A 26,775-nucleotide genomic window follows, 5' to 3' on the forward strand; every position below is an offset into this window, starting at 1 on the left:
TTGTTTTTTTTTTTCCCTCAACCTCACATTTTAAGTGTAGTTGATGATACAGGTCTTTTAAGGACTGTTAGAACACAGCACCAATATTTTCTGAACCAGAAAACTGTTAAATTGTTTTTCTATGACTCTGTGGCTTCTCTACTGATTATTGCTGTTTAAGGCATCTTTTGTTGCAGTGCTGACAGAAACATCAATATAGGATCTGTGTTGCCACCGGTATTATGCTGATGAGTGACATTTCTTTCTTTGATGGTCTTGTATAGAAATAAATATTAGTCAAATTCTATTGCAAATACCCTAGAGAACTCACCCTAATATGGGACTAGACTGGTTTGAACATTTTTATAACTATCTGGACTGAGGAACCAAACCCCCTTTTCAGCAAGGTTGCAATAAACTTCAATGCCTGCTACTCACAGTTTCTTTGAGAATGTTCAGCTCTCCACTAAGCTACTTGTTTGGCACTGTCCTCTTCTGGGGTCTGTGGGTCCTGGTAATAACACACTAGCTTTAGCAGGGTTGGGCCACAGCTCAGTTTAAGACACTGATGTCAATCTCAGGCACTGGTGTCAACACTGGCCCCATGCAAGGCTCTGTAGAGGGATGCTGTATTTGGGGGTGGGGTGCCAGGAAAAGAGTAAGCAAGCAATGGTCAGCAGATGATGCGCCAGAGGGTCATAGCAACATCCAGACTTTCTCCTTCCATAGTTCCCCCAATGAGATGGGGTTGGTGTTCTTCACTTTCAAATTAGGTGAAAATCTGACTTGCAGTCTGAGTTATAAAAGAAGACACAGCATTGGCCTGCCTCTCTTTCTCTCACATGGGGCTCACTCTTAAGATACAGCCCCCACCATGCTGTAAGGCAAATAGTGCCACACAGAGCATAGGAGAGGCAACTGGAAGGACAATGTCTGTCACAGTTGGTCCTTTTCAACTTGACTGCGGAGCAGCCTAGAAGACACTCCTGGGTATATCTGTGAGTTGAGTTTTCAGAGTTTACCAGGAGGGAGACCCACGCTGAATGTGGGTATCTTCATCCCAAGGGCTAGAAAGTCCTACACTGAATAAAATGGAGAAAGCAAACTGAACCCCAGCATTCATTCTCCTTAGCTTCCTGACTGTGGATGCAGTATGAGCAGCTGTCAGGCCCCTGTGGCCATGATTTCTCCACCATGATGAACTACATCCTCAAGCACTGAGCCAAGATAAGATGTAGTCTCATCCTCAGAAAAACATGGGATAGCATGGGAACCGAAGCACATATCCTTTCAAAGTGTTATGTGGGAGCTCAGACACTAGGGTTTGGGGAAGACCTTGGAAAGTAGAGAGAAAACCAAGTGGGAATTTCCCAAACAGAAGGATGACACCTTTCCCTCAGAAGGGAACGTCTGTGGCCCAGGATGGAAGACAAGCAGTGGAATGTGAGAGAAGCAGCAAGGAATTGTGGGTATGTTAGACTCATGAGCAGAGGTTTGGTTGTCAAGGGAGGAAGCGAGTCTGACCTGGTTATCAGTGAAAAGTCAAAGGCTACAGGACAGCACAGGAGGGCAGGCCTGGGCTTTGTGAAGACCTCTGGTAGTGGATGTGCTAGGGATGAAGCAGCTTGGAGGAGGGAGACGGGCCTTGTCCTCTACTTGGCTCAGTAGGTAGCAGCCCACCATTCTCTCTGGCTCAGACATGCGCTGGGCAGAGGTAGCAGGTAGCCTGGTGGTCAGGCTCTCCGTGATGCCCTGCAGCTATATATCTTATACCTGCCACCTCACTCCATATTGCTCCCACCTCCAGCTCACCCACCCTACCCTAAGAGGATGAGGCTAAGATCCCATTTGACAGAAGGGAATACTGAGTCAGCTGACAAAGCTAGGCTCCTGTGACTGCCAAGTCCATTCCTTAATGTCAGGCTTACCTAGGGTTTTCAAGACCTATGAGCAAATGGGGGTGGTAGCATGTGTGTACTACATCAGTACTTTGGAGTTCAAGGCCAGTGTGGGCTAGTAGGTTTCAGGTCACTCTGGGCTACATGAAACCCTAGATAAAACAAAAACCCATAAAAGCAGAAACAGCAAAAGCCTTTGGGTGCTGGAGGGAGGCCTTGAGCTGCAGTGTTATAGATTTAATCAGCTTGTGTCAGCTTGTTTGGGACAAAGTTTCACAGGTTCCTGGCTTCTCTCTGAAGAGGACTTTTTGTTTATAGGAAATACCAAGAAAAGAAGCCACTGGGTCTCTTACCCTCACACTCTCTGTTATTCTGGCCTGTTCTAGCTCTGATTTGATAAGTCTAGTTTAAGGCCCACCCACTCTGACCCCTCAGACTCTGAGCCCCTTGGAATTGTTTGTAAACACCCTAAGAGCCACTATTACTGGGAGCAGAAGTTCCCTCTAGGGGGCACTCAACTGTAGGAGGAGCTGGGAGCTTCCTGCAGAAGGCAGAAGTCACCAGGCATCAGCTCAGCGCTCCAGCGAACAGTAAGCTGCTCTGCTTAGAGAGCCTGGTTCCCAGGACCTTCACAGTTGGTTGTCCCAGTTCATTCGTGCTCAGAAAGAAGTCAGGAGACAGGGAGTGACTTTCTCTCTCATCTTTTCTTGAAGAATCCACACCTGCTCCTTCCTCCTATCAAAAGTCACAAGCATTTCTTGTCGCAGTGGTATGTGGGTCACGAAAAGAAGCAGGTGAAGGGCTGAGAAGCTGTCAGGCCAGCCCCCTCCACCCTGCAGTGGGTTCAGGCAGACACCATGTAGGAAGCTTGGGGCCTCCAGGCTCTGGCAGAAGGTGTTTATAATAATATAGTTTGGGTCTTGCTGTACTCCATGGAGGAAGGGTTTGGGGGCACAGACTAAGCCAAACACAGAGGTCATAAAACAAAATTTATCTTTAATTGGTAAGTGTCAACAGCAGTACAAAAGATGGAGTGATGACAACTAGTTTAGGGTAGAGGACAGTCTTGAGGTAAATGAGCATAAATAGGCAGTTCCTATAGACACTCCCCGCGGGCCTGAGCCCTCTCATGGCATATACATTATCACCCAAGGATGGCGTGTCTAACACATATCGGGAAAGCACCTTGTGCAAAGAGGGGGAAAGTAGCTAAGGTGCCAACATATTCCAGGATAGACAAAGACGGCACGCCTTTCTATCTCATCCTGTCCCTTAATTGTGAGGCAGAGCAGGAAAGCCCTGGACAAGTCCCACTGGAGGGTATTCCATGCTGAGTTTGTCTCATGCCAATACTGTCCAACAAGATCCAAGAGGTCTGTGTATGTGACAAAGCTAGGGGCAGTGATCCACTCCTTTCCATTTGAAGAGATTCTGTTGTTATTTTCCCCCCAATTCTTTAAGTCCTTAGCAAACTTCTCTTTATCGCTATCCAGAGGAGAGTGCGCGAAAGCTGTGACGGAAACCCTTCAGGTCATTTAAAAACTTTACACTGGACTGTACAAGATTTTTTTTTTGATAAACTATTTACATTTTCAGACTTTCAAACATATTCAAAGCAGCAATAGACACTAGTTTTTTAATGCTTGTTTGTTTTTCTAATTGCCCAAAATAGTTACCAGTCATGGGCCACGTAGGTACCTGTTGTATTCATAGAGTTTCAACAAAGAAAATCTGCACTTAAAATTTGCTGGAGGGTGTGCCGAGTGTCCCTAGAGTTTCAAGGTTCACACCCACAGTGTTGCTATGGGAACCAATGCACAGTACCTTGACAACAGAGTTGTAGTTGTCCGGACAGCCCTACACAAGCTTTACACTTCAAAACAGCAGCCAGCATGTCAGTCCAGCATGTCAGTGAGTTGTGCTGATTAAATTAACATAGAATACAATCTCACAATATACATCACAAACAAATTACAATGTAGGCAAAGAAAAGAGTTACAGTAAGATGAGTTATGTAGTAACAGCTTAGAGGCTCGTACAGGGTAATTCAGAATTGTACATGGCAAATACAAGAATGAGCAAAAACAAGTGCTAACCATCCTAATGTGCTACCAGCTGGAGAAGGACACAACGAAGGCTGAGTTTTAAAGGGGGAGAGAGTCAATGCTCCTTGGTGAGGAAAGATAATGGAGGACGCACACCAGCAGACCTGTGATGTGTAGCAATGGCAATGAAATGTTTGCACATTCCCCAGACTCCAAGACTGCCGCACATCGAAGCCCTGCTCTATGCCTACAGTTCTGTGGAAATAAGACCAGCAAGAAACATCACCTACTTGCCTTCCACCAGCTTCTTTCTCAATAGAAGGGAATCTGCAGGGAGCCTTGACTTTCCATCCCTCCTCCCCTCACTCTGCCTCTGCCCTTGAGTGCCAGTTTACAGGTATTTGGAAAGGACAGGATGGGGACAGAAAAGAACTATGCTTGCAATGTCATGATTTTCTATCTATTTTTGCTGTGCAGACCCACGATCATGTGTGGCATCAGAAACAATGTGATTGGCAGGAGGAATATCTGCTCACAAAGAAGCCATGTCAGGGGTAGAGGACAAAAAAAAAAAAAAAAAAAAAAAAGCAGGGCAAATGGGACAAGCCAGGTCACCACTGTTGTTACACTTTGAGAGTGAGCTCAAGTGTCAGCCCGAGCCTTAGAGGAAATGTGCACACCAGGCAAGGGCATAGCCAATGTGGTTGCCACTTTCTCAGTAAAGAGGAAGATCCAGCCATCATCTCAACTGATTCTTCTAGACACAGAGCTTCACTGTTGTTGGCACTTGGTACAGGACTTCTATGGCTCAAAACTATGAAATAATGTGTGTTGCCTTTCCCCAAGGAGCTGGAAAGTCAGTTTATTGGAACTGAGTGACTGGAGAGCAACACCCTCCTCCGTGGCATCAGCATGACCAGGCCATGTTTCTACTGAAGGAGGTGGTCATCCTTGAGTGCTGAGCCCCTGGCTCAGGAGAATGTATAGTGGAGATGCAGCCTGGCTCTACAGGAGCCCTGTGTCAGCCCTAGAGGAATCACACCCTGTTTTAGCACTCCCGGCTCACATAGGGCAAATGTCTAGAGAAGGCCAGCATTTAACAAGTAGAATAGCACTGTGAACCCACACCTGAATTTAGAAGCTGGCCTGGGAGTCAGTATCAGGCCTTGGAAAAGGAATGCAGGCTGAGGACAGGCTAGAAGGTATCAAATAGCACATGATGCAAACCTGAAAGGTTGAGAGAGTGTTTTCGAAAACAACATGGCCTGGAATTTGCCAGTGAGGAAGAGAAACTGCCAACTAGGCTTCTCATGTCCATGGATGAACCTTTTCTCTGTGTCCCTGTATTCCTTCCACTCTGCCTTCCTTCCTAGTTCATAGAGCCTGTTCATTAGTAAGAAGGTTGTCTATCAATACTGCTATTCATTTGACAAAGAAAGACCTGATCCTGTGAGTTCTTTGATGGAGACAAACCTGGGCTTTTATTTAAAGTTAGTGGAAAACAGAGAACAAAACATTGCAAGAAGGTGATTTCCGATTGCCCTTGGCTGGTGCTATGGGATTTATACTAACCTTGCAGGCGGATCTTCACCTCTGAAATGCAACTCCTGCTTCTTGCCATTCTAGGGCCACAGAGCTATGTGGACAGATGGGTCTGGATTCGCAAAGCAAACTGACTTTGTCTTAGCTCTGCTGGAAACTCAGTGTGTGTAACTCCTCAGCTTTCTGTATAGAAATAGGGGGAGTCTGGGCTGGGGGACCAGTGGGTTCCAGACTGTGTGAGAACCAGGTAGGGTCCTGCTGTCTTGGCTGGGGGTGGGACACTGCCTCACTGAAGCTGATAATTCTCTGTCCACACTAAATGTGACAGACCAGCTTTTAGTGTGGAGCAACACATATGAATAGAGAACAGAAAGAAGATACATAACTTATATGTCACTAGGAATTCATGAACCAAAAATAAATTCTATTTCTATGTTATATTTACACAATTAGAAAACTCTAAAAATGAGATGGTGAAGTCATAAAAACTTTGCTTAAGCCCCATTGATGTAAATGATCTCTGTGATTGTCATTCTCCATTCCCATGGATATTTAGAGCCAAGTGTGGCTAATAAATAGAATAAACTGTGTATGCACAAAATTTAGATTTGAATACAGCATCACTGTCTGAGCCAATGAAAGAGGCATTCATACCCAGTCATTCCCGGACAGTTTTCGTACTTGAGAATATGGCTAGAAGTTACTGGGCCCCAGTGCTGAGGCTGAGCTGGAGCTGACACAGAGTGTTCCTACATACATGTATTTTGCATAAATAAATGAAATAACAAGACATAAAAATGACTCAGATCTGGCAACTGTGAGGCGAGCCCACACGAGTCAGAACAGGTGACTTGTTCATGTAGTTTCTATACCAGTTTCACATTAGTCAGTGATAAAAATACCATTTACATCCAGTGCTTGCAACACTTACGAAACGACATCTGTGAGTGTGTGGGATTTTTTTCTTTTTCGTTTTCTTTTTCTTACTACAAGCAAAATCAAGTTTCAATCCTAAAGAACAGTCTTTTGTTCTCTACTAGCCCAGAATATTATTTTGGCATGGTCATAAACAACAAACAAAATTAACTACTGTGCTAAATGTTTGCCTTTGTGCAAAATTAATTACATACAATACATTGCTAGCCATACAATAGTCTACCTATGCAGCACAGGTTAAAAAAAAAGAACAAACAAACAAACAAAACCAAACATAGCAATGGGAGCAGAAGCCAAAGAGAAAGTGGGGAAGCATGAGGAGAAACTAAGGAAGAGAGAGAGCGTCCAAGAGATCAGTAAGACATAATAAATACTCATTTTGTTTTTGAAAAGTGACCTCCTCCTCATATGAAATCAATGTACAAGAACAAAGTCCCAATCCCCAGTTAATATAAGAACAAAACCTCCTAGCAGTACCTTAAACAGTTTATGGAGAGCACTCACAGCTCATGACTCGGCTGGTCATCTCTTGGCTAGACCTATTTATTGCTATTAGGCATGGCCTAGAGCACTCTTTAAATAAATATGAAGCTTTACTACTTTTTCCCAAGTGACAAAATGGCTCAATTTTTGATGGAGCTGCTCTTTGTCCTGGTGCTTAGGTGTCAGGCTGTACTGTTCACTGACGCCTCCCACTGAAGGGCTCTGGGTAAGGCTCCCTGTAAGCAACAGGCCTGGTTCAGGATGGTCAAACTCACAACTCAGAAGAACTGCCTGTAGTTAGGAGATGGGAGAGGGAGCCCTGATAGCTCTCAGCCCTGCGGCATGTCTCATCTCCAGAGCTCACCGTGAGTGGCCAGAGCTGATCAGCAGGGTTCACAAGCAGCCACTGAGAACTGAGGTCTTCAGAGGAGCGAGCTGATGGGTACTTCCACTGTCTGTCGCTAGGAGCTGGCAGCACATCCATACTTCCCTTCCCTGCGGCTTCCTTTCACCCTGTCTTTCCTTTGAGTTGTCTAACAACTTGTAGATTTTGCAAAGATCTCCATGGATGTGCCAGCTGGGACCAGGTAGCTCAGTAAAGGTGACAGTATGCCAGCTCCAATGTAGACCCCTGTGTGGCCCATGGTCCTTGGGCTTCAGAGTGGCTCTGAGAGGCCCCTTGTCTGGCAGTAACCATTGCTGACCCTCACTGCTGAATGGAACTCATGTTCTACTGAAAAACTGAATGAGGGAAAGACTCTAGTCAAAGACTTGAGGTCACAGTGGCTCCTGGGGGCATACATGTTTAAATGCAGGACACCTTGACGCAGATGTGCGATCCTGCAGCCAGATATACACTGGTCTTTAAAAATAACAATATATGCATGTGCTAGCATCACTTCGGAAAGGTTTCCAGGGGTTCTGGGGACATGAGATTGCTATGTACATCTTCTGTATCCAGCAGGAAAAAGAGGTTAAAGGGCAAGGAGGGCAAAAAAAATATTAAATTAATGCCACCAATAAATTTTAAAATAAATAGTAAGTGGACCCTTGACATTCTGGAATGAATAAATTATTTAAGAGAACAATGTGTTAAGATTGAATGTCAGGGCAAAAGGCAAGGTAAGAATGGGTGTAGTGAGAGGCGGTCTCAGATAGGGGAGCCCACCGTGTGGAGACTGGTGTGGTGACTGCTCTGACCTATGTCATCCCACGCCACACACTGATGGCACATCAAGAGGCAAACACAATTGGGTTTGTGCACTGTGGCAGCCTTGCTCATTCCTTACAATATCTTGTCTCCAGATTCCTGAGTACTTCACCATTTTCTGGAAAAAAAAATGTGGTTTGCTATTTTATTTTAAGATGCCAAAGATTGTCTAAGACTTTGCAGTGTCTCCTGTAAGACTTTCAAAATAGTTAAGATTCAAAAGTTATGAAAAAAGTTTGGCACATTCAAAGTTGAATTCTACACATGGAAAAAAAATGGAATTCCGAGGCCTTTTGAACATGTTCTATATGCAGCCGCTCACGCCGTGGACTTGTCCGGTTTCACAATACGAAATCCTCAGTTGTTTTCTAAAGTAATTCAGAATAAAAACACATTCACAACCTGTAGCCGGCACAGCATACCTGAGTGAGAATGTTTAACCCCATCTAAAACAGTAACTTAAACCCTTTGTCAACATCCAAAAGAAAAATAGTAAGACAGAAATGTAAGACTCGTAAGACGGCGATGGGCGGAGATAGGTTTCCAAGTCCCGGTGTCTCATATTTAATACGTCTTCACCTAAATAAACAACAACAGTAACGGTAACGACAAAAACTCAAGTTTATGAAAAATCAGGAAAACGTAATCTGTCTCACACGTTACGAAGCAATTAAGACCATTCTGCTGATGTATTGTGGAGCCACAAATGCATGCGGGCTCTTTAAGAACTTTGTTGTTGTTGTTGTTGGGGAAAGGGAGCAAAATGTCAGAGTGTTTTAATTCAGCAAACAAAAGCTCCTCAGTTGGCACTGACAGGCTCTGGGGCCTCGTTCTCGCTGCTATAGTCTGATTTGGGATCATCTTCGTAGTCGTCATAGGCTTCCATTTCATCCTCTCCATTAATCATGTCGTTCCCAGCCAGGCTTGCGCCGTCCATCTTCATACCATACGTGCTCTGGATGACAGGGAGGCTGGGCTCTGGGCTGGCAGAGGTGCTAGAGCAGTCAGATGTCATCTGAGGTGATGGTGTGGTCGTTGCCATAGTAATAGCACCAGGATACACAACACCTGTTCCTGTGGTGATGGGAATCTGAGGCTGTTGCCTGTATAGATTCAAAAACAAAAATGGGAGAGAGAGGGAATCTCTATAGGTTCTCACATGAGACCCGGGACTTCCTAACCCATATCTGCCAAACCAGGCCCTCTGTAACATGTTAAGTGGCCAGAAGTGACAAAAAATGTTCTTGGAAGAATCCCTGGACTGCTTCTAAAGCTGTGGCTGGTGGTTAAATAATACAACGCAGCAATTTGCTGACAGTTTCACAACATAAAGGCAGAACTTCAATTTGGCAAATATCACAGGGCTCAGATCACACTTGGCATTGGGTTGGGCACAAATGCTGCAGCTAAGACCACAGAGGTCCATCTGAGACCATTTTTAAAAAGAGACCAGAGAGCAGTTTAAAAAAAAAAAAAAACTTGAGATGCATGGGCATGCTGTAATGCTGCTCTTAAGTGGGTTGGTGTCGTCAACTTGGTTTGAGAACTATGGATGAAAGAAAAAAAAATGGGAAAGGGCCTGGCAAGTCCCAAATAGTCACATTTGGCAAAGGATTCGCTTCGCCTCTATTCTAGTGTGTCCTTGTTTCTTTAGCTAGACTTTCCAGGCTAGGGTCCTTCCAGAATAATCATCTTGGATATCACCACTCCTGAGGCTGAGGCTGAAGCTGAGGCTGAGGCTGGAGGCTCAGTAATAAAGAGCAGTGAGCTTTACACCCTAATAATAAGAGACACCAGGCATGCGGCTCCTGCCTCATCCCAGCAGATGCCAAGTTGAGTCACACCAGATCACCTCTTTATACTGTGTCCCCAGTTCAAACAAACCAGCAGGTCTTGTGACAGTCAAGCTCTCCTGTGCAGCGAGAGCTGCCACTGTATCTCTTCTTTCACTCAGCACTCAAGAATCAAAGTTCTACTCGACCCAGATACTGTGCCTGAGGTGTCATTTATCGAGTGGTCCTCAATGATCATGGGCAGCAAATTATAGTCAACATTCACCTCAAGCATCGCTGTGGTAATTCTCCCTCAGCCTTGGTATTCACATGTTTGTAAAAAAGGGTCAAGGGTGTTCTGGAAGGTCCTCCTGCCTTGTTGTAACCAAGGCTTCTAGTCAGTCATCATTTGAACAATTCTTATTAGGCTTCTACGTCAATAAGACTTTCTATCTACCTTACTCTCACAGAAAGACATGCATGTGTATGAAGCAGCCTTGTTGTCAGCCCGTCAGGTCAGGGACACTCCAGGATAGGTGTCATTTCCTCACAGAGGTATCCAGCCTTATTTATAGAAGGAGAAAAGCCAGGATGCCTGGAGATGTGTGCACACTGCCTTTAATGACCTTCCGTCACCAGAGGGATATCCCCTGATTCTTTAACCCTTTACTAACATAACATGCATGTTTGTGTAATTTTAACATGTATATACACACACACACGCACACACATACACAAATACACATATCTTTGTTCAACAAGCATGACCACAGCCCTTGAGATCTTATCACCCTTGAGATGATATAAGCCAAGGACTCGACAGCACCTGGCTAGCTGGGACTGACATAGGAAGCAAGTGATAGGAGAAGTTACATCTATTTGTAGATACATCACATGAAATCCTGCTCCCTCTCAAATTCTAAAAATATATGTTTCAAATTTTTTTGAAAGTAAATTAGCACAAATTTAATTTTATGCTAACCTGCGTAGAGCAGGAAGTACTATATTGCATTTGCAACTGACTATGGATAATTATAGCATATATTTTTATATTTACATATTTATATATAATAGTGTATTATTGCCTTAATTACAAGCATAAAGAAAACATTCTTCTGCAATATTGACCCATTTTACAGATTTCCTAAGGTGATAGACAGCTATTCTAAACTTTGCAGACCAACAAAAACTATCAAACATTTTCTTTAAATACAGAAAACATGCTTTTCACAAAACAGATGGTTGCTCTTTGAAATATTTTAAGCAAAATATCTGTATGTCATTTATTTTTATGTCTTAAATAAATGTAAATTGCGCTCAAAGCCTAGCCCTCTCCTGACTTAACTTTTCCTCATTACTGGTATTCTTCTGTGGCTCATTGTTGGTGCTCCTCTCCAGGCCTCTGCCCTACCTACCCCCTTCCAAAACGTTGCTTTACTAGTGGGTCAGTCACCCTGCCCTGCTCAGACCAGGCACTAAGATGAACTTCTACACCTAAGGCACGAGCTGTGCACCAGTGCTGTCCAGGCAGTGGACGGCACGCTTTCCTGGCGCACTCCTTCCCCTTTCTGACTTCTAATACTCATCAACTATCTGACTTCCCACTTTAAGCTGATGATGTGGTTTTTCATATGATGGGGGAAGTAGAAACACAGTAGATGGGACTTTCTGGAAGTTCTCACCATCGAACTGACCTGCTCACAGCTCTGAGTCCAACCCTCTACCTGCACTGTGCAACTTTTAGTAAGTTCAGAATCTAACAGGGAGGCCTCTTGCTGGTACTCTGGACCTATTTGTCATGGCTTACTAAGGATTCCCTTCAGCCATGGTCTCTTCCCATCCACACCATCATGTCTACTCTTCCCTCCTCTCCAGCTGCTGCTCCACTTCTCTGATGTTCTAAAGCAAAACTCAGGAAGGTTCTCTTTCTTCATTTATTCCACTCAATTTTTTTCTTACACCTATTTCAATTACTCCCAATCCTGTGCCGAAACAACTTAGGAGGAGATCACCAACGATCTCCAAACTATTAAATCCACAGTCAGCTTGATCCTCATCTAGTTTTGTAGCTTTAAACAGTATCTGTATGCTGACCACTCCAAAGTTTAATCTCTAGCAAGTACCTCTCTCCTAAACTAAGCTCCCTTTCTCTCTCTCTCTCTCTCTCTCTCTCTCTCTCTCTCTCTCTCACACACACACACACACACACACACACACACACACACACACACACACACACATTGGTGTTCCTTTATGTGGATGCTAAAGACTATCTCAGTCTTACAGGTGTAAAACCAAACTCCTGCTCATTCTCTGGATTTCCAGCCTTCATGTGGCCATTCTAAGCCCTTTCAACCTTCACAGTTACTTAGGCCAATCCTTAGTAAGAGTTCTTTCAATTACAGTTAATCCATTAGCAAATCATGTTGGTTCTCTACTGGGAAAATATCTAGCATCTATCTACTTCTTGGCACCTCTACTCCTACACACCTGGTTCAACCATCATCAATTCAAATATGATTTATCCTAGGAGCCTAGCCTCTTTACAACAGGCTGTTCCTCCTCAGACAAGTCCCAACACAGTGATTAGAGTGATCCTCTCAAAAACCAGGCCAAAGCTCAGCATCTTTTGTTTTGCTTTGTTTTGAATTCTTCAAAGCCTTTTCTCTTTGCCTAGAGTAAAAATCAACTTCACAATGGCCTATAAGGTCTTTCACAGTTTGGCTCTCTAGCATCTCTCTGATGTCTGTTCTTTCTACCTATTCCCACTGCTTTGCTCCTGCCATCCTGGCCTTTGTCTTCCTGAATAAACTAGGCATAGTTATGGCTGGGGACCTTAGAGCTTGCTGTCTTCTCTGCTGAGTATTGGCAGAGCTTGCTTCCTTATCAACCTGGGTCTTTGTTCTCACTCTCTTAGGAAAATGTCCTGGGGCTCCTCTGACCACTGGAACCACCTCTGCAACACTCTGCCACTTTCCTGTCCTTATTTTACTTTTCTCTGAAGGCACTTGTAGCTATTTTATTCACTTCCTGATTGATTGATTGATTGATTGATTGATTGATTGTCTGTCTGACTTCTACCACTAGAATGTAAGCTTCATAAGGATAGGATTCTCCACTAACATAACGCCAGAGTCCACACAAGGCCTGAGCACAAGGCACACTCAGTAAAACCCTGCTGAATATATCGAGTTACTGGATGTGGGAACAAACTGGTAAATGGGAGGGGAAACCAATGAAAAAAATATAGGGGATATTTCAGTCAAGAAAAGGTATGAGACTAGAAGTCTGGAAGGGACAATGACAAAGAAAAGATAAGGTTGTGACAATCTTTAAGGGCTATATGATTGTCCTCATAAACAGGTGACCAGGCCAGATGAGCAGGACTAACCTGCAAGTCAGCAGGCAGGTTTCAGGGCAGTGAAGGAGGAAGAACCTTCTGGTATTGGGGAGGTTTCCCAAAGGAAGCAGCTCCCAGGGGGCCAGCATGCCAGCCCTCCAGGAGCCTGAGCGGACATGCTAAGGATTACAAGGCTGGTTGGTGACATAAAACAAAGAAGACCAGAGACCCTTCTGTGGGGATAAAGTCTAAAGTAATATCTTACTTTGGTTCTGTCATTTTATTATTTAGTCTTAGAGACTTAAAACAAACAAACAAACAAACAAACAAACAATTATGATAACACACCAGTCTGAGCTAAAGAATGTTGGCTTTTGCTGTTCCTCCATCCAGCCTACTTTACACTTCCTCCATGGTCACCTCAGTATTTCCTCCCTCACAATACACCTCCTTAATTCTTAATCAGGAATCTACTCTCAACTAGCCAGACCTTCTCAAACCTCAGTGCCCTCCCTCTGGAGTGCCTATGGCTGGCCTGCATAGGAAACTCCCTTCCTGGCCTCCAGTTATTCATGTCTATGTGTCTAGATGAGCACTTTATCATGTTTTGTGTGTGAAGAACACCTATACTGCAGCTGGTGTGACAAACTATTATCAGCTAACACAGTCATACATTGTCTGGCTTGTCTAACCATTGAACGTGCCAAAAACCTCTTGTCTATACAAACAATGCCTTATGCTTTGGTGACTTAGTACAGAGCTGCCAATCTTGCTGATATCTAATAGGTCCTTAACAAGTGACTGCTCAGTCAATAAACAAACTAAAAAAAAATCAGCCAACAGCATCAAGCAGTGTCTATCAGGAATCATTTTTTTAGAAAGCACTTTTCCCTCCTTTACAGATCAATTTCAAAATCAAAATTCAAACACTGCAGATTTCACAGACCAGGATAGCTAGCAAGCCTTGGGCTCTGCAAATAATGAATGTGTACATCAAAACAGAATCTGCAGATGCCCTGAAAATGTTTGCATGTAGCTGACAGAACAGAGCATTACCTGGGCTGGAGAGAGCTCAGCACTGAGGCAAAGTTCTTAAATCCCAAGGGTAGTTCTGGAATAGTCTGGCCTTGCCAAATATAAAAGGACTATATGTTTATACGCTAGAAGTCCTATGGCTTTCAGAAGCAGCAGGGTTTGGCTTGTGAGAATGTGAGTTGTATGGCTCTGTGGCCGATGCTGTAGGAAGGGATGGAAATACAAACAATCTTCTCTCATTGTCTACTGAGAGTTTTAAGCTGGCTCCTTATCAGCCAGTGCAAAAAGCAGCATGACCAGATTTTATTGGTGTCTTACAGGCTTTATTTGACTCCTTTAGATTTAAGATCAAGATGGTAGATTTCTACATCATTTAGGGCACAATTATCTGGGCACAATTATAATGCTTCTAAGATAGTACAAAATAAATATCTGATACAGATTTCTTTTTTAAGATAACATGTCTGCATGTTAGACACTGCTCTTAGCATTTTCCATATGCTAAGCTGTTCTGTCTTCAGAGGGACTCATATTATTGGTACTGTGGTCATCCTTATTCTCCATATAGAAGACTGACAAGCAGAGAGACTAAGGAAGTGTCCTCAGGGCAGGTAGGGGCTTCTGAGGGACAATGACAAATACACACTAGTCCAGCGAGGGAAAGACATTCTAGCATCAGAGCTGGAACCAGCTGCCTTGGAGTCAGGACCTTCAGTCCTGTCCTACTTGGGCTCTAATTGTAAAGTGTACACAATGTTAAGGCAGATGCACTTTCTACCCACATCGGCCTAACTTAAATATCAACAATACCCATGACTAACTGTTCCCTTGGACAAGTGGTTTCATGTCTACCAACACTGTGCCTGTCAATCCGCAAATAGTGATGGTGTCTATCTAATATAATTGATATATTTTCAATAGTCTATATTCTTCACTCAACATAGCCTATCACATACTGTGAGTATTCAATACCTTTCCACTGTGGTTGCTTAAAAAGCCATTCCCATTGAATACTCTGGAGTATCTATGTAATTCCCCACAAGTTCAAAGGTAAATTACTACATGTGTTTCCAAATTAAAAAAAAAAAAACAGCTTTAGTAATGATTAACAAGAAAAATATATCATGATAGCTACATGTGTCTCAGTGAATATCAATTCTGTATTCACAGAATAATCACAAAATCCTGATACTTAGCCTACCATTTGAAGGAGTTAAATCCCAGGCAGGGGTCTCTATTACATATTATTGACAGAACTCTTCTTGTGATAGCTAAGTTTTAAAAATCTAACTCATCAGTTACAGTTGGACAGTAATTTAAATGCACAAAATGTAAAGTATGTGAGGTTAGTGGCTCAAAAAGGACGCATGTCTTTTTAAAATCAGCTATAAAAATCGATCTTGCCCCATCAAGACGTCAATAGTGATCTTTGAAGTTTTGTTTGTTTTGCTTTCTGCTCCTCTGGTTGTAACCTTATAGCTAATGAAGATCAATTTCCAAAGTTGAACCTTGGGGCCTTATCAATCTATCAGACTTAACTATTTAAAAGAAAATAGGAATCTGTGAGTAAGGATAATACCTAGCTTTATGTAGCAGATGTTCCTGGAACTGGGCAGAGGGACACACTTAGCACTGCAGACTGAGGACAGGCCATTCTGGTCATTGCCTGCCATTTGGCAGCCCTGTTCATCCCATACACTAAAACACCCTTCCTTAACAAGTCTTCCTGCACTGTCAGGAGCAGCCTAACCCCTGTAAGTCACAGCTTCTTTATTAGCACATCCCGCTGTCATGTACTGCATTAGTTTCAAGGTCCATGAGCCCTTAGCAAACCATACAGCTATGCTCATGTCTGTTCCAGAAGAGTTTGTGAGGTGTCTTTTGAGGGAAAATGGTAAGCAGAGTTTCTTTGCTGTTTGGGATGGCAGAGGCAAACACCTAGAGTTGAGCTTTGATGTCTCTTCAACTTAGGGAGCCACAGGAACTCTTTGAACCTTAGTTCCTGTATCTTATTTAGAGGATTATGGATTGTGTGACTTGACTATACAAAACACATAGTGCAGTCTAGGCATCCAATAAACAGCAGATGTCACCAAGCCATCTGCATTTCAGGGAGTTACCAATCTATTATGTTTGACTACATAAAATAAACTCTAATTCTGCACCAGTATGTGTTGTGGTATTTGGATATAGGCCCATTTTAATGTGACTAAGGTAAATGACATTGCTACAACTCATCTATTCAAGTAAGTATCAGGACTTCAAATAACCTTTTAGGCTGTGGTCAAAGAGACCCACCAAGTATCATTCAACACAAGGAGCCAGGAAAAGGCCAGGAATCACAAAAGCTTTCGAATTTAAATTTTCAAAAAATAAACACAATCTCATGGATGCAGTATCAGGTTAAAACAAGATGTTTATCATGCAGTCTTAAATCCGTATTGTGTTTAAATGACTAGCCTACTGAAAGGGCACTACGAACCTGTATTTTTCATAAATCCTCTCATTACCACGTGAATGGTCAAATTATATTGCATTGTACTTTTTGTGTTAAAAGCATTATTTTAAAAGATAGAAACACTCATAGCACAGAGGTATTTGATAAGCCCATTTTGTCACATCTTCATTTATTAACATGTTGGAATCTTCAATTAATAAGGCAGGACAATTTTCTTTACCCCTAAAAGGATCTCTGAATGCAGAGTCTAGGGAAACTCATAGAGGACCCACAATGATATTTTTGCTGGCATAGTAGTTACCTAGTAAGTCAAAAATGACAATGCTGGGCTTAGAGGTACTGTACAAAGTACTGACTTCTGAAAGTTCTACCATCTTGAATTGTCTCAGCAGCTATACAGGACACCTGCTATCATTCCTCCTGTTTCATATGTAATAAAATAGAAGCTGGCAAAGGAAAGGCCATTGCCCAGGTAGGTGACAGGACCAGTATTATTTCAAACCCCAGAGCTCTAGTTCTCCCAGGGCCCTGGTGCAGCATACTTAGGACTCCTTCACTGACCTCCAGGTTGTGCTCTGTTCATGGTTGGAAAGTAAATTTACCCTTTAGACACATGCTTAGCTCGCCTTTGCTCTTCACAGGTCCAGGACGAGGCTTCCTTTCTGCCTACTCCACTCCTCTCTCTCATCTGTCTCCCAGGATTCTCCCTTTGGCTGCAGCTGCTTCAGCCTCTGTCTCCAGAGTGGTCCTGGGGTTTCCACCCCCACAGGCTGCTAAGGTCTGTGTGCTGGAATCTCTCGGCATCTATCTGCCCCACTTATCCTGACTACTGTGGTTAGGAGGGGCCTCTTTTGAATGCAGACAGCCCGTCAGCCAAGTTGAAATTTATACCAGAAATCTATTACCTAATTTTTAAACAAAATGACATGAAATCAGACTTGGAGATATCAAAAACATGCCCAGTTTCTGATTTAAGCAAGAAAATCCACATTGTTACTGCTTCCACCACAGAATAATTTACTGCAACAGGAGTTCTGGATACGATGCCAAAAATGAGGTCTTCTAACCAATGTCAAGGCCAATTATCTTGTGGCAGATCCCACAACAAAAGCAGATCATTGTGAATACAGTCAGAAGCGCCACCAGAGAAGCTGGGAAGCTGTGGGGATTTCTAAGAGTCAGTTTTTATTTTTTCTCCCTGTGTGTCTGTCTAAATAAACTACCAGAAACTCTGTGTGTGGGCACTGGCTAATCTTGGTGAGCATGGAAGACTTGCCATCACTATGTTCATGTGGAGTAGGGACAGGAGCCCGGCTGTAGGCTGGTGACACAGCAAGGTCCTACAGTCATATCCTCCATGTGTCACAACTCCCCCCTTCACTAAGCTCTTTCCCAAATACACATGCCAGGAGCACCCTGTGGTCCTTTCCTGGGATGCTCGGGAGTACCTACCCCACGGTGAAGAACTGCCGCATCTCCTGCCTCCGTGAGCGCATCAGCTGCTTGTACTCCCCAATCCGGAGCTTCTTGCCATCCACAATGCACGTGCGCTTTGGCCGGGGTTTGTACTTGTAGTTTGGGTACTTTTCTAGGTGGATTTTGCTTAGCCGGGCCTGCTCTTCATAGTAAGGTTGCTTCTCCTGGTTGGACATTGATTTCCAGCGAGATCCTAAACATGAGAATAGCCTTAAGTATGTGTGTGGTCGCAGGGTATAATGGCATCTTCCAGACCTAGATCCCATCTCCCATTACTTCACAGATTTTGCTCAGGAGCTCCTGTTACTACACACCACTGAGCTTCTCAACTTGTCCTTTGAACCACAGAACCAAAAATAAAAAAGAAAAGAAAAAAGAAAAGAAAAATGAAAGAAAGAAAAAAGACAATATATTTATTGTATTTTTTCTCAATACTTTGTAGCTGGTGATACTGTTATTTAAACAAAATATTATCATGATTGTGTGTGTGTGTGCACATGTGTACAAGTGGGTCAAAGGACATCTTTGTGAAATTGGCTCTCTTCTTCCACTTTCAGATTGATTCCGAGGACTGAACACAGGTCACCAGGCTTGTGAGACAAGCACCTTTACCTTCTGAGCCATCTCACAAGCCCCACTGTGCAATTTTAAAATGGCTTTGCTGCTGTATCCAAGAGCTTCCCTGCTTCCCTGTCTCTCAGTCTCTACCTGTCTCTCCTATCCATCCTTCCTCTCCCACTCTCTCACTCTCTCCCTCCCCTAAAGGGTTAACAGCACAAATTTTCAAGGCATACTTGACTGACCACATTCTCAGAGAGATTCTCTTGGTCTCAGAAATTCAACTCTCCCCCTCACTCTAAGCATCTTTAGGCAAATGCTAGATAGCATTATTACCCACACAGTAACCCATCCTGTGCAGGTCACCCGGTTAGGTTACCTGAGGGTGACACAACCTCTGCTTAAAAGGCTGTAGCTATGGAGGTGCAGCTGGAGTCATGTGCCCCATTCTTAAATTCTATAAATGATCTCTTAAGGATGAACCAATAAAAGCACAGATTTTTTTTAAAGTATGGTTTATACAGGAAGAAGGAAAAGTATTCCTTTCTCTAATATTGTTTACAAAGAATTATCTAAACACTTGATGGAGAAGGGATGTGTTTTTTTACATGTATTGAATTGCATTTTTGTGTCTGGTGGATAAAGTGGTCACAGCTGTGCAGACTGGATGCTAGCAGTTCCTCAGTGGTGATTTTTCACACATAAACAAATGGCAAGGTTGTACAAATAGTCTCTGTAGCCAGCAATAGCCTGGTTTGCTCTCACTGTATCTCTGTCCTTTCCTGGTGGATCATGAAGCTGCTGCATCGGCTATGCCCATCAGCTTGTTAGGCCAGCTGCCAGCAGTATAGGGCCCAAGGTTAGGATGCCTGGCACCCTGGAAACGTGAAATGCTCATGCATAATGGTTTATATTTTAATGAATATACTTTTTATGTTCTGCATAATGTTTTCACAGGATGCATATCAATAATAGAGATTCTTCAAGGCTGCCAAGATGGAAACAGAGGGTGTCTGTGCCCATCTGAAAGCTTATAAATGCTGCTACCAAAATGGCAAGAAACAAACATGAAGTTATCAGCAGCTGTGAAGCTGGAGTAACACTGATTTCTTTTATGTCTTTGAATTTAGAAAAAAATATATGTATGTGTAGATATTTTCTGTCCATTAGAAGAAACATTTTAGCCTGAGAGTTATTTAAATTAAAAAAGAATATCATCCCTCTGCCTACCTCTAAAACTCTAAAATTGAAATTTCTCTAAATGGGAATGATATTTAACATTTGCTTTAAAATTTAAAAGTAACCACCCCTCCCCCCCTCAAAAAAAAAAAAAAAAAAAAGAAAAAAGAAATAAAAAAAGCCCCTGTTTCCATGTTCCAACTCTGTTTGGTCCAAAGTATGTTTTAAATTTTCTTAGAGGCTCCTGCTTCAGAATGTCTCAGAATCAAGTTAAATCATTTATTTTGTGACAAAACACGTGTATTTGTGTGTGCCCAGATCACTGGTATTTACTCAGGTTAAATATTTATTGCTCTTGAACAAAACATTTAAAGAATTAAAGCCACAGTTTAAGCCTGGTGCTTTCCAGCGGCTCCTTGGGGTTCTGTTCCACAGTGGCAGCTTAAACAGAACAGGGCCGTCTGTGTTTCTTCTCTCAGAAGAGGAAACATGTTGACTGTAATGCTGCATGTTGAATAAAATATGTTCAATATGTTGAGCACAACAGCTCCAAACTGTGTAATCTGTGCTAGGAGAGCTTACCCCGATGGAACAGAGTTTAAGCCTGGGAACCTGGAGGCTGATACTGGCAAAGCAGAGCTCTACCCTGAGGCTCATGGCTATAAAATGTGTACTAGGCATGCAGTGTCAGATTAAATGTAGCTTTATTTTACAAGTCTTCAAGTTATCATTAGAGGCATTGTTCCACACCCCATGAATTTCACGCCATTTGGTGGGCACTGCTAGTACTTGGTGGATTCCGCCAGTGGGCCATGTGAACCTGAACTATAAGGTCTGTGTTTGCAGGGCTCCCTTGAAAAATATGAATTTAAAAAGCCAGGGTAAGAACCTTAAGTAGCCTGTCCCTGTGAGTCTGTGACCTCATTCAATAGTCGCTAAATTTACAATGTAAGCCCATTATTCTAAGAATTTCAGCTCTAAATTAAAGTTTTTAGCCAGGCTTACCCTGATGATAATTCTGTTCAGGAAGAAAGTTTACAAGCCTTGTCTTAATAGATAAAACATCCCTTCACCTGAACTGTGGTGTGGTAGCATTCTGAGAGAAACTAACAAGGCTGCTGCTGTAGGCACTTTGTTTAGTTTCATTTGCTCCCTGCCATTCGGTTTCCCTTAGGGGCTAACTTCTGCCCCTGCTTCACACCCTTACACCCACCCTACCCTCCTTATGGGGTAAGAGATCAATGCCAGCTGGGCTGCAGCACTTGCCTAAGATTTTGCTAATGTTGGAGTTATGCATGTCAGGGAAGGCCTGAAGAATTTTCCTCCTTTCGTCCTTTGCCCAAACCATGAACGCATTCATTGGTCGCTTGATGTGGGGTTCGCTGCTGGCACGGCCCCGGGCATCCCTGTAGACGCGTGCTTCAGCCACAGTGGCGCCTCCTGTTGGCCAACAATAATACTGCTGTAGTTTAGCTGCAGAGCCATTCATTGCTTTGCTTCCTGTAATGTCAGGGCAGGAAGAACAAGATGGGAAAAGCATTATAATGAGAGCATTTCACACTTTTCTGCCTGGCTTATCTGCTGTCCTTTGGCCCATCTTCTGTTCTAAGGGACCTTTCAGAAACACAGTTTTAGACGATGCTTCTGCAGCCCTTTCTGTCAGAGTAGGCTGAGCTGATTTTGCATGTTGTTCTGTCCCCACTCCATACACTACAGTCAGCTAAGACTAGGGCTGTGATCTAGTGGACTCTCCTGATGTAATGCCTTTCTTCAAAAGTAAAGTCATATTAATCATTTCGAAAAATCTGCTACTTCAAACTATGTGTGTCCACAAATGGTGTCCCACCCTAGATGGTGTCTACTCCTCCACCCTTGTCCCACTGTCCTTCAGTCCTTTTCAATTGCTGCTGTTTCGGGAATGAATTAATTCAATGAAATGTATTCATTGGGCAATCACTTATGAAGGGAGCTTATGCACTGGGGATAAAAAGGCAAATAAAGCCTTCAAGAAGCTCACAATCTGGGAGACAGACAGTTATGACTGACTGGGTCTGTGAAAGTTCTGCAGGATTGGAATTATCAGGGCACCAAGAGAATACAAGGCAGGATGGCTTCTCAGCCAGTGTATAGGAGACTGGCATTTCAGCTGAGTCTGGAAAAACAAACTAGAAGGAAGGGATGAGGGCAATCACGAAGGACATTCAGGCTCTAGGAGTAGCCTTGATGAAGATCTCCATACAAGATGCCCTGGCTCTGGGCTCCAAGCTCACAGCCTGAAGTAACTACTATTTATGTGACTGTCTCCTGGCTTTCCCACTCCAGCTCAGGAATGTGAAATTCCCAAAGCTAGAGACTCTCTTATTCTCATGCTTGTATATTAGTAATTCCCAAACAACATAGTAAATATTCATTACATAAAAGGTAATTGATCTTCAATTCATATGCAAAAATAGTAGACTAAGAAATACTTGTTTTAAGAGTCCTGATATATTTCTCTTGATTAAAAGGATTTCTTTATCATTTATGAAACTATATCTAAATTCCTCATCTTTGACATGTTCTGAAAACTTGAGTTATTAGCACAAAGAGTGGACAGCTCCTTGAGGACAGAGTGAGGGCTAAGGCTTACTTACAGCTGGACCCCTCAGATCTCATGATGCATTTGGCACACAGAATTCTGATTAATAATGTGTGTTAAATGAAGGAGTGAATAAGGCTCTTGCATTTTCATCTGTCGCAGGAACCTGACACACTGACACGAGGTTTGCTTTGTATTAACTACTGAATAACTACGTAGATTGAGACCTATGGTAAAATGTGAAATGAGCACAGCTGATGGTCTCAGCCAGTGTTCCTACTACACAAACTAGAAATACTGCCCCCCAAAGTTCAGTATGCATTAAAGCCAACAACCCCATTTTCTAGAACAATCTAGTCAGTGCAGGCAGTGAAGTTCTACGGGAGCAGCACACCTCATCAATCTCTGGCCCTTCTGTCCTATTTCCAGATACCTTGCTTAAGGAGCAATTTGTTTGTGTCAAAGTCAGTAATAAATTAGGACATTAAGAGGTGCTATTATTTGGAAAATATGGTCATCATTTACTGTAAAACAAAAGACAGGCAAAAAGAATAGAATTTTACTAATATTGTGAATTTTTCTCCCAACATGAAGGGGGGCAGTGAGACCACTTTCTGAACATTATGAAAAAAAATAATGCATTTTACAAACAGTCTTTCCTCAAGCCTACTAGACAGAATGATGCCTTACTCAGAAAGGCTCAGATCCCAAGATGCATAACTAATATGCTACCTTTTTGCCACCAAACCCACAGTACATTAATTTCATTTAAAATGCACTGACCATACAGGATAAATTGATTTCACTTTATGTGGGTTTGACAGCCATGTTTATTGTGCAGTGAAATGCAGTGTAGCTTCCAGCTGACAATATCCATCAACACGGGGCAATATGCTGACTGCTGGGCCAGATGAAGGCATGCATTACTCTGGAAGTGAAATACTCATTCAGATACGACAGTGTCTTCTCCTGAGGATCACTGCGGTAATTTATGATGCCCTTGGTGCCATTACTTTACAACTGACATGGATGCGGCAATTTATATACTGGCATGTGTACACATAAAAGGAGACAGACTTGTGGAAAATGTCAGATGTGAAAACATTGCAGTATTATTCTAAGTTAACTATTATGCCACAGGTGATTAACATCCGGGACCTGCTTTTGCTGCCATTGCTTCCTCTCTACTAGCAATAGCCAGCATCTCGTTTCTCCCTTGGCAATGTCATTTTGTGGGGCCACGAGACACTTTACCTTCCCACAGACTGACAGAAGTCATGGTGAGGTGTTAGAATTTAGTCCAGAGAGACATCCCCAATATTCTACTGATACTGATTCTTTCAGATGTATGCCCAGTTCTCTCTCCCCTCTGTCTCTCTTCTTTGTCCCTCCACCCCCGGGCTGTTACCCAGCCTCAGCTTATTCTTCTTCTCTTCAGGAGCTCTGTGATAGTCTGCATCTCTCAAGGGATATAACATACATAGGTCGGCTTCGCCTTTCACCAGAGTCTCCCTTTGTCCTCCCCAGCATGTACCACCTACATCCAGCACCAGAGAGGTTTAGAGCTCCAAAGGTAAATTCAGATTGGAAACTGAAGCACAGTGCATACTACAAAATGCAAAGTAAAAAAGAGACGAGCATGTATGTCCATGGCCCCTTCCTTCTCCCTTTTCCCCTCTGTTCTTCTTGTTCCCTCTATTCTCTCCCAGAAGAAATGAGCTGAAAATGGAGGGGCATCTTAGACTGGGAATGTTAGGCAGAGCCAAGATTTCAGAAGAAGAGAGTTATGCAAAGAGTCCAAAGCTTAAAGATCATGAGTTGGACCTGATATCCGACCAGATAGTGACTGCAGCTGTGACTTTAATATGGGACAAATCTGTGCCCAAGTCCCATTATAAACCACTAGACCCATGTGTTTGTCTGGCTTCCTCTTCTTTTTCCTTCTGTTCATATCCTTTCTCTCCTGTCTTCCATGTCTGAGGTACTCCAAGGTAACCCATCACTATATAGATGACATCTTGGATGTCACTCTCTTTCTTAACTAGGAACTCAACAACAGGCTGACAACAAGCTTACGCTGCACATGAAAACCGGACCCTCCCTCTGGACTCACTACTGCTAATATCCTAGATGGGGGAGTCCTTTTCCAGACCTTACAATTCCCAGGTTCATGTTTACATTCATAGTGGAAACACAGTGCTGGACTGTATACTACACATGCTCCACCAGGGTATATGGATGGTGTTTTGTATTTTCACATTTTGCAGTGTCTGTGCCACACACAGCTTCTATGAAGCAATATTGAGTTCATCATACAGAAAGATGTTTTCCAATAAAGACTTCTTGAGCTGAATCTTTTGATAGAAAACATCTCTCGGTATCGATATCTTTTTTTATTCTAAGATGGAGACTCATCTGTCACTTGTGCTTTGGCTCTAGATTTGAACTAAGCAGGGAAAGAATCCCACAGAGAACTGAGAGGTGGAGAAGTCTTAGAGAATCTCATCTGCTGGAACCTCCTGCTCTCTATAGTGTCCCTGTACCAGGGGGCTTAGGTTAGTTACTTCATTCTTTCTCCAGAGAAGGCTGTGCAAATACAAACTTTCAGGTAAAAAAAAAAAAATCTTATAAAACAAGAGGACCAGGCGACTGCTGTAGCACTAGAAATACACATACTGAACATGCATGTATAAGTCAGAAAATCCCATTAAAATTGAAATTACATGTTCTTAAAACCCCTTTTAAAAGACACAAAATGTTTTTACAAAATACTATATATTACTTTCCAAAGATAGTCTATTAACCTATGTTTCAGAAACCCAAAATTGACTTTCTGCTTTAAGTAACTTTTAAATCTTTATATCAAGTATGTCATGACCTATTCATTTTTGAAACTATCATTAAGTGCACAAAGATAAGTATATTCTTAAATAACCAATTCTATGTCAGAATCTAGCACCAAATTCTGGTATGCGGTGGTTGCTCAGAGTTGCATGAGCTTGGGAAGTTAAGGGAAGCCCATAGAGAGCAGCTAGAAGGTGTGTAGACTCACAGCCGTGTGTCCCAGGACCACACCTTTCCTGCTGACCTGAGAGTCTTTACCCACCAGCACAGGCAGCCCCAAGAACAGCAACTGAAGACCAGGAGGATGCAAGATGACCCAGGAATCTGAAAACGCTCGTCTGCTGGGACCTCCTACTCCCTTCAGTGTCCCTGGACCAAGAGACTAGGTTAGTTAATTCATTCTTTCTCCAGAGAAGGCTGTGTAAATACAAACTTTCAGGTAAACAAAAAGAATCTGTAGGGACAGGACTGAAGCTGCCAAGACAAAGATTTCCTTAGGAAGTTGTGAAGTGAGTGATTTAGAGAAGACAGAAAACTGAGTTTTTCCAGGTGGGTTGTTAAGAGGCTCATTTCACCATCACAGCCTATGGCAATGGTCCTGAACTAATCCTACAGAGGGGCCTTCCTGAGTAAGTCCCAGGGGCTGCCAGGTGAGTGAGTGTGCAAGATGGCTTTGTGCTTATACAAAGGTTTCTCTAGGAAGAAATTCTGGACAATTCTATACTGTGCTCGGTAATCACTCCTATGCATTACTTTAGCAAACTCTCATGACAAATTTTCAGTGTATAGAAATCACGACGATAGAGCTCCACAAAGGTAGGTAACACTGGTTCTAGAATTGTTAAGGGGTTTGGCTAACACACAGTTAAAAATATATGCTAATGCTAATGGAGATGATTTCAGAACACTGCAAAAAGTATCTTTGGGGTGGACAGAGGTGCATCATAGGGAGGCTTCAGAGACAAAGTGCTGCTTGCCTCTTTAAAGAAGAGTAAGATTCCGTTAGTGTGATGTGAAAGTGTTTCAGGTAGTCAGTGTGAACAAAGATACAGACTCACAACTGGGGCACGGTGAGATGCTCTCAATGGGTTTATGGAAAAGGAAGGGAAGTCCTAACAGATGAAATTAGAAAAATAAACAGAGCTGGATTGCTAAACACCTTGAATACCAACCTCAGAAGTCTTGAAGGTATTTAAGCCAAGGAGAACAAATGTATCCTAGAGGAGACCGAAGCAGAAACTAAATGAGCAAATCCCACCAGTCTCAGTGATTAACTGTGGACTCACATAAAGAACAGAGAGAGAGAGAAGGGACCTAAATACTTTCTGGAAGGCCTTTCAAACTTTCATTTTGTCAGAATGAACGAGAAAGACTGGAGTAAAAAAACAAATCCCCATTGGCATCTAGTAGTAGCAGACTGTTTTTATCAGACCAAACCCAAA

The 26,775-nt window shown here is 42.8% G+C and overlaps 1 protein-coding gene across 20 annotated transcripts in view; it reads right to left on the bottom strand.

The window, feature by feature from the left end:
- Positions 1 to 2,853: 2,853 nt before the first annotated feature.
- The window catches only part of Sox6 (SRY-box transcription factor 6), a 586,344-nt gene continuing 562,422 nt past the window's right edge, over positions 2,854 to 26,775 (bottom strand). For 17 of the 20 annotated variants that reach the window (XM_076941314.1, XM_076941365.1, XM_076941359.1 and 14 more), the window contains 3 exons: positions 21,178 to 21,411; positions 18,151 to 18,367; positions 2,854 to 9,196 (listed from right to left, as the gene is read on the bottom strand). In XM_076941314.1, coding sequence (XP_076797429.1) covers positions 8,893 to 9,196; positions 18,151 to 18,367; positions 21,178 to 21,411 — 755 coding nt within the window. In that variant the 3' untranslated portion in view covers positions 2,854 to 8,892. The remainder of the gene's footprint in view (positions 9,197 to 18,150; positions 18,368 to 21,177; positions 21,412 to 26,775) is intronic. The other 3 variants (XM_076941377.1, XM_076941313.1, XM_076941308.1) reach the window with 1 other exon arrangement.

This window comes from Arvicanthis niloticus, chromosome 1 (genome assembly GCF_011762505.2).
Source record: "Arvicanthis niloticus isolate mArvNil1 chromosome 1, mArvNil1.pat.X, whole genome shotgun sequence".
In the NCBI taxonomy this organism is placed as follows: domain Eukaryota; kingdom Metazoa; phylum Chordata; class Mammalia; order Rodentia; family Muridae; genus Arvicanthis; species Arvicanthis niloticus.